The sequence below is a fragment of the Ursus americanus genome, chromosome 24 (assembly GCF_024610735.1).
Source record: "Ursus americanus isolate L20-20 chromosome 24, mUrsAme1.1.p, whole genome shotgun sequence".
In the NCBI taxonomy this organism is placed as follows: domain Eukaryota; kingdom Metazoa; phylum Chordata; class Mammalia; order Carnivora; family Ursidae; genus Ursus; species Ursus americanus.
The window spans coordinates 43,285,276-43,293,227 of record NC_142150.1 but is presented as its reverse complement, the minus strand read 5'-3'; the positions used below and the strand labels follow the sequence as shown (position 1 = coordinate 43,293,227).

General features: G+C 50.7%; 1 protein-coding gene across 1 annotated transcript; it reads left to right on the top strand.

Annotated features, from left to right (window-relative positions):
• The first annotated feature begins 624 nt into the window (after positions 1–624).
• Positions 625–1,713, top strand: LOC123778375 (mas-related G protein-coupled receptor member D-like). The gene has a single exon (XM_045775660.2). The coding sequence runs from the start codon at positions 772–774 to the stop codon at positions 1,711–1,713; it is 942 nt and encodes a 313-aa protein (XP_045631616.2). The 5' UTR covers positions 625–771.
• Positions 1,714–7,952: the final 6,239 nt, after the last annotated feature.

Below are 7,952 nucleotides of genomic sequence, written 5' to 3'. Positions count from 1 at the left end.
TCTAAATCACAACATTTGTGTAAATTAAAAACACTTCTGAGAAGCCACCTGTTTGGAGAGAGGGCTAGTTAGACAGGGTAGTACAGCTGGCGGGGGGGCTGGGATGGGGATGGAGATGGAAACACACACCCGTGTTTAATCTGGTTTTAAATGGCCTGATGGTCATCGTGGCTGTAAAGTGAGGGATGGAGTTAAACCGATTTGCACCCACCGTGCCATCCTAAAAAGTTTATTCACAGGATTTGAGCAGTATCAGGGAATTGATGCAATGAATATATGTACAGAAAACCTTTGCTGACAGTCAATACTTCTTCAAGATTAAAAAAAAAAAATTAGGGGGCACCTGGGTGGCTCAATCGTTAAGCATCTGCCTTAGGCTCAGGGCGTGTTCCTGGTGTTCTGGGATTGAGCCCCACACCAGGCTCCTCCACTGGAATCCTGCTTCTTCCTCTCCCACTCCCCCTGCTTGTGATCCCTGTCTCGCTGCTGTCTCTCTCTCTGTCAAATAAATAAATAAAAACTTTAAAAAAATTTTAAAAAAATTAACTTAGAACACAAGAGAACCTCTCAACTTGACAAAGGGCGCTTAGAACATCAGGTATGTCATGGTGGGGGTGACCGAGTCAGCAGGCTGGGAACCAGGGGAGCAGGGCACTGGTATAGTCTGGTGGTCATGTTTCTTGCAAACAAAACCCCGGTCAGACCCCTAAAGCAGGAAAGTCAGGGGGTGGGTCCCCCAAAAGTCACACTGGTCCATCTCTCTTCCACAGGATGAATGAGAGTAATAATAGCTGGAACCGGTTTTCCGCCCCAAACAGCTTCACAGTAGACAAGCTAGGCACAGCTGCTGAGGTGCTGAGCTCCCTTGCCACATTCACCTGCGTGTGCGGCATGATGGGCAATGGCCTGGTGATCTGGCTGCTGAGCTGCCGGGGGCAGAGGACCCCCTTCTGCACGTACGTCCTCCACCTGGCCGTAGCTGACTTCCTCTTCCTCCTCTGCACGGCTGTCACGCTCTATCTAGAAACACCCGTGCTGGCCTACGAGGTGATGCAGAGAGTGAAGTTCTTCGCCTACACCGCGAGTCTGAGCCTACTGACGGCCATCAGCACGCAGCGCTGCCTGTCTGTACTCTTCCCCATCTGGTACAAGTGTCACCAGCCCCAGTACCTGTCAGCCGTGGTGTGTGCCCTGCTCTGGGCGCTGTCCCTCCTGATGAGCGTGGTGGCCGCACTCTTCTGCAGCGAGTTCTGGCTCGGCGTGGAAAGTCAGTGTTTCATGGTGGACTCCGTCTTCAGCTTCCTCATTATGGGGATCTTCACCCCAGTGATGGTTCTGTCCAGCGTGACCCTCTTCGTGCGTGTGCGGAGGAGCTCACGGCAGTGGGGGCGGCGGCCCACAAGGCTGTACGTGGTCGTCCTGGCCTCCGTCGTGGTGTTCCTCATTTGTGCCCTGCCCCTCAGCATCAGCTGGTACTTCCTCTACTGGCTGGACCTGCCCAAGAGGCAGAAGACTCTAGCCCTCCACGTGGCGTACCTCTCCTCGGCTCTGAGCAGTAGTGCCAATCCCGTCATCTACTTCGTTGTGGGGAGCCAGGGTCTCCGGAGCCTGTGGGAGCCCCTGGGGGCCATGCTCCGCAGGGCGCTGAGGGAGGAGCCTGAGGGGGAGGGGAGGGAGACACCCTCCACCGGCACCAATGACCTGGGGGCCTGAGAGCTGGGACACCCCCTGGATCTGCAGGCCCGCCCTGCCCGGTGCCTGTCTGGCCTGCTGTTAACAGCCCCAAAGACTCACCTCTCGATCTATGGGGGTCCCTTTCTTCTATGCCAAAGTTCCCCAGGGTTCAGTGTGTCCTGGTTCTCACAATGGGACTCAGCTGGGAAGACGAAATACAGTTTTTCTGCTCCTGTTTGTTAGAGGGCTCCCCTTGGCTTTGAGGCCTTGGCCTGTGGAAAGCTGATTCTCTTCCCAGTCCCTGCAGGAGGGTAGCCTACTTGCATTTGAATGGGAAAGCACCTTCTCCCAGCCTCCTTCCCTCCCCCCAGGGACATCTTTGTGGAGGAGACAGGGTGTGGTTCCTGTGACCTTGTGGCCTGATGCTGGTCTTTGGGCACGTGCTGGTGCCATCAGCTGACTGCCGCGGGGGCGCCACTGGTCTGCCCTTCAGCAGGTGTCCTGCTGACCCCTCCGTGACTGCTGTCCTCGTCCATCCATCTATGTCCATCACTGACCAAACTCTCACTGGCTGTATGGCCCTCAGCAATGACACTCCCTCGTCCTCCACGCAGCCCAGGACAGCACTTGACCCCTGGCCCATACCCTTGGGTCGCCGTGCACCACCATACCCAGCAACCATGGCAGGTCTGTTTACTTTCCTTGGGAAGCCACCCTGAAACCAGGAGACCCCTACCTGGCCTCCTGGAGATGCACAACGGACCTTGATGGGACTGTGCCCAGGAGGCAGGGGCAGCCTGGAGGCAGCTTTGTCCCAGAGACCCGTGTGGCTGACGGAGCAAGCGTCTGTACCCAGATGGATTGCCCTTTCCTCGACTTGCTGGAAACACTTCTCCCCGCCGGGGCCAGTGCCCAATGAGGGAAAACTGGGACATACGTCAGCACGCCTTCCTCCCCTCACCTCTCTTTTCTTCCCGCAGTCTCCTGGGTCCAGAGCTAGGAACCATTGGTTTGAAAATGAGAACTGAATTTAACCAGAAGTAATTCATCAAGAGGAAGAGATCATCATGCAACAAACAGAAGAAATCAAGAGCCTGCTGGATTTCTGATAACCCAGTTAATGAAGAGGGACACATCCCGTAACACACTGGGAAATATTTACATTTCGTGCCCATTTGACATCACGGAAGGTAGTTTAAAATCCTAAGCCAACACGGCGGCAAGGCCAGTGACAACAAAAAAGTTAAGGAACATCATCAATATGAAGACTATTTCAGATTAATCGCTATACAAGAAAACTGGACATGAGGCCCCGGGTGGGTCAGTCGGTTAAGCGTCTGCCTTCAGCTCAGGTCACGATCCCAGGGTTCTGGGATCAAGCCCTGCTCCCTAGGGAGTCTGCTTTTCCTTCGCCTCTGCCCCTCCCCACTGTTTCTGAGTGCTCTCTTTTTTTCTCTCTCTGAAATAAAATTTTTTTAAAAATGGGATATGAAGCTAAGAAATACTTTGAACTATTAATACAATTTGTGATCAATCTTGCTAAAAAAGATGGCATTATTTCTCAGTTCTCTTTATGGTAAATATTAAAACTCTTGACACATGAAAATGGTATCAAAGAGCGAGCAGCCAGAATGGTAGAAAAAATATTGCAGATGTTTTCCTGTATTTTGCATTAATTGTGGTATTTGTCGCTTCTAAAAATCTACAATTTGCTGCGATTTCTTGTCCCGTTCCAAATGAATTTTCATCAGTGCATCTAACTTTGTGTTTATGATTTTGTGTTCTGATCCTTAAGGAGCATCCCCCTCTTGTCGATAAGCTTTGGTCCCCACAGACTCTGTCCTTGGATGGAGGACAGAGGAGTTCCCCAACTCCAGGACGGTCAGCAGGACCCGGGGGGGTGACCACAGGGCTAGTGCCATAGACATCCACGAGGAGCTGGAGGAGCCCCAGGACCACAGGGCAGGGGCTGCTCCCGACAGCCCAGGGTGCCTCACGACAACAGAATGACAAATCTCTAATCTCTTGTTTTGAGAGTAGGACTGAAATTCAGGGACTCTATGCCACTGTGGAAAGAAATTTTTTTTTTCCTTTGGTAGCCTGGGGCTGAGACTGATTTGGGGAAAAAAAAAAAAGAAACTCACAATGGACTTGTGCAATTTGCTCTATGAGGACACCTGTTGAATTCACTTCATTGGTCTGTTGTTCATTCGACAAACACTGACGAACACTCCTTGAGCCAGGCATTGCTCACAAGACGCTGCACATTTTCCCTTGAAAATGAGACAGGAAGAGGGTTCCAAAAGCCAAAGGGCTGTTCTTTTTTTTTTTTTTTAATGATTTTTTATTATATTATGTTAGTCACCATACAGTACATTCCCGGTTTCCGATGTAAGGCTCGATGATTCATTAGTTGTGTATAACACCCAGTGCACCATGCAATACGTGCCCTCCTTACTACCCATCACCAGTCTATCCCATTCCCCCACCCCCCTCCCCTCTGAAGTCCCCAGTTTGTTTCTCATAGTCCATAGTCTCTCATGTTTCATTCCCCCTTCTGATTACCCCCCTTTCTTTATCCCTTTCTTCCCCTACTGATCATCCTAGTTCTTATGTTCCATAGATGAGAGAAATCATATGATAGTTGTCTTTCTCTGCTTGACTTATTTCACTTAGCATTATCTCCTCCAGTGCTGTCCATGTTGTAGCAAATGTTGAGAACTCGTTCTTTCTGATAGCTGAGTAATATTCCATTGTATATATGGACCACAACTTCTTAATCCAGTCATCTGTTGAAGGGCATCTCGGCTCCTTCCACGATTTAGCTATTGTGGACATTGCTGCTATGAACATTGGGGTGCATACGGCCCTTCTCTTCACTACGTCTGTATCTTTGGGGTAAATACCCAGTAGTGCAATGGCTGGATCATAGGGTAGCTCAATTTTTAACTTTTTAAGGGACCTCCACACTGTTTTCCAGAGTGGCTGTACCAACTTGCATTCCCACCAGCAATGTAGGAGGGATCCCCTTTCTCCACATCCTCTCCAACAATTGTTGTTTCTTGCCTTGTCTATTTTTGCCATTCTAACTGGCGTAAGGTGGTATCTCAGTGTGGTTTTGATTTGAATTTCCTTGATGGCTAATGATTTTGAACATTTTTTCATGTGTCTGTTAGCCATTTGTATGTCTTCATTGGAAAAGTGTCTGTTCATATCTTCTGCCCATTTTTTGATTTGTTTATTTGTTTCTCGTGTATTGAGTTTGAGAAGTTCTTTGTAGATCTTGGATACCAGTCCTTTATCTGTAGTGTCATTTGCAAATATATTCTCCCACTCCGTGGGCTGCCTCTTAGTTTTTCTGACTGTTTCCTTGGCTGTGCAGAAACTTTTAATCTTGATGAAGTCCCATAAATTCATTTTATCTTTTGTTTCAAAGGGCTGTTCTTGACCCTGAAAAGCCAAACTTGCTGAAACCACCCATGGGCTTCTCCTGCCAACCCTGTGGTGAGCTCCTACCCTTACAGGAAACTATAATCCCCCTGCCCCACCCACATGGTCACCCCTGCTTGGATCAGATCCCCACCTGAGCCAGGTGGCTGCAGAGAAAAGCAGGAATTCCATTCTATTAGTCAACATCCAGTGACTTCCATGGGAATGCGTTCTGGGGAGCGCTACACCGAGGACGGCAAAAAGTCACTTAAGACCCAGTGGAAGGCGTCCCTGTGCACGCGTTTCTAGAAAACAGACCCTGGCCCACACCTGAGGCCGGGTGTGGTCCTGAGTCTGGGGTGCCACCTAACATGACCCTGAAACTCTCCCAGGCCACCGGTCCGGAGGACACACCGCCCTCTGCTTCATGGAGGTGGGAAGGACCCAAAAGACCTCAAAAACAAAAGGAAGGACTCGAGCATCCCTCCCTCCAGCTGCCACAGCCCCCAGAGAGGACCCAGTGGCGTTCAGACACACTCGGAAAACACAGCAGCTGGACAACCCAAAATGCTCCACCAGGAGGGGAGGGAGGTTTTGGAAATGTGTGAGTTGGGAAAAGGGCACAGGCAGACCGGCTTGTAGCTGGGGCTGGTCCAACACCCGCTCCCCTTTCGAAAGGAAGCAGAACGTCCTCTGTAGGAATAGCCCCCCAGGCTTCTCTTAGAGGGCGTCCGCCTCGGCTTCCTTAGTGAACATACAACATAGTGACTTGTCCCACACATCGTGAAATGCTTACCACAAGCGAGTCGACACATCTGTCACCTCCCCATAACTACCGCGTGTGGGCACACGTGCGTGTGTGTGTGTGTGTGTGTGTGTTGTAACAACACTTGAGAGCTACTCTCTTACAACTTCAAGGACACGATACAGTCCGTTAACTCTATCAGCACGCTGGGCATCCACCCCCTCCCAGAACTTATTCACCTTACAACTGGCCGCGTGGGCCCTCTGACTCCCCCAGCCGCACCTACCACCAGTCCACTCTCTGGTGCTACGCGTTCAACATTCTTGGATTCCACGTGTCGGTGAGACCACACGGCTCTCGTCTTTCTGTGACTGACTTGCTTCACCTGGCGTAATGTCTTCCAGGGTGCAACATGTCACACACGGCAGGATTCCCTTCTTTTCATGGCTGAACCACATTCCCCTGTATGCATATACCTCTCACTTTACCCCCATTCGTCCATCCACGGACACTGGCGCTATCTCCACGTCTCGGCTGCTGTGGGTAACGTGGCAGTGAGCATGGATGCAGATACTGTTTGTCCTTTGGGTGCGTTCCCAGACGTGGCCTTGCTGTGCCTTATGGAAGCTCTATTTTTAATTATTTGAGGAAGTTGCTCGCTGTTTCCCTCAGTGGCTGCCCCAGGCTCCCAGTCCTGGTGGGGGTGGGGTAAATGTGGCATCTTCTGCCCCAGGAACCAAAGGGGCCCCTGCCTGGAAACCCTTCTTTCCATTACCTCACACGACTAAGGGGTGTAGACATGGCCTGCACTGGGTTAAACAGTGTCACCCCAAACAGCTGGGTGCGCCCAGAACGTCAAAACGTAACCTGATGTGAAAATGGCGTCTGCAGACGTCATTACGTAGGATGGGTCATGCCAGACTGGGGTGGGCCCTCAATCCAGTCACTGGTGTCCTTGTAAGAAGGTTGTGTGAGAGTCAAGAGAGACACAGAGAGCAGAGGCCAGGTGACTGTGGAGATAGAGGTGACATGACCACAGCCACAGACGCCAAGGGATGCCTGGGTGCAGGGGGGTCAGCAGCAGCAGGGGGAGGCATCCAGTCGATTCTTCCCCAGCGCCTCCAGAGGGAACCAACCTGACCACACCTTGATTTCCACTTCTGGCCTCCAGAACCACGAGAAAATGAATTCCTAGCATTTAAAGTCTTGGATTTGTGGTCTTTGCTGTGGTCGTCCCAGGGCACTCACGTGGCCCCACGACGCCCATCACACTCTCGCTCCCGCAGGACTGAGTCTTGAGGTAAGTAACCCTGGGAAGAAGGCGTCCTCGGACACTTCCGCCCTGAGTGGTTCCCAGGCTCTTCCAGCCTGCCTGCCACCTGCCAATAATTCAGCGGTTCCCAGACATGCGTCTAACCAGTGAGTTTCTGTTTCTGTTTTCTCCTTTCTTCCTTAAGTCAGGTGGAGTTGATTATGGCTGTCTCAACCCTAGAACCTCAACAGGCTCTTCTTCTTCTTCTTTTCCCCTTTCAAAGGTATCTTTCTAATTTAAATTCAATTAATTAACATATAATGTACTATTTGTTTCAGGGGTAAGGTCTGTGATTCATCAGTCTTACATAATACCCGTGCTCATTACAACACATACCCTCCCCTACGTTCAGCGCCCAGTTATCCGTCCCCCACCCCCCTCCCCTCCAGCAACCTTCAGTTTGTTTCCTAAGATTGGGAGTCTCTTACGGTTTGTCTCCCTCTCGTTTTGTCTTGTTTTATTTTTTCCTCTTCCCCTAGGATCCTCTGCTCTGTTTCCTAAATTCCACATATCAGTGAGATCATATGATAATTGATGACTGGGTAATATTCCGTTGTGTGTCGGTGTGTGTGTGTCGGTGTGTGTGTGTCAGTGTGTGTGCGTGTGTGTAGAACATCTTTATCCACTGCTGCTTTAAACATGGGGTGCAGGGGCCCCTTCCAGGAAGGAGTGCAATTGCTGGGTCGGACGGTAGCTCTATTTTCACCTTTTTAAGGAATCTTCATACTATTTCCCAGAGTGGCTGCAGCAGCTTGCATTCCCACCGAGAGTGTAGGAGGGCTCCCCTTTCTC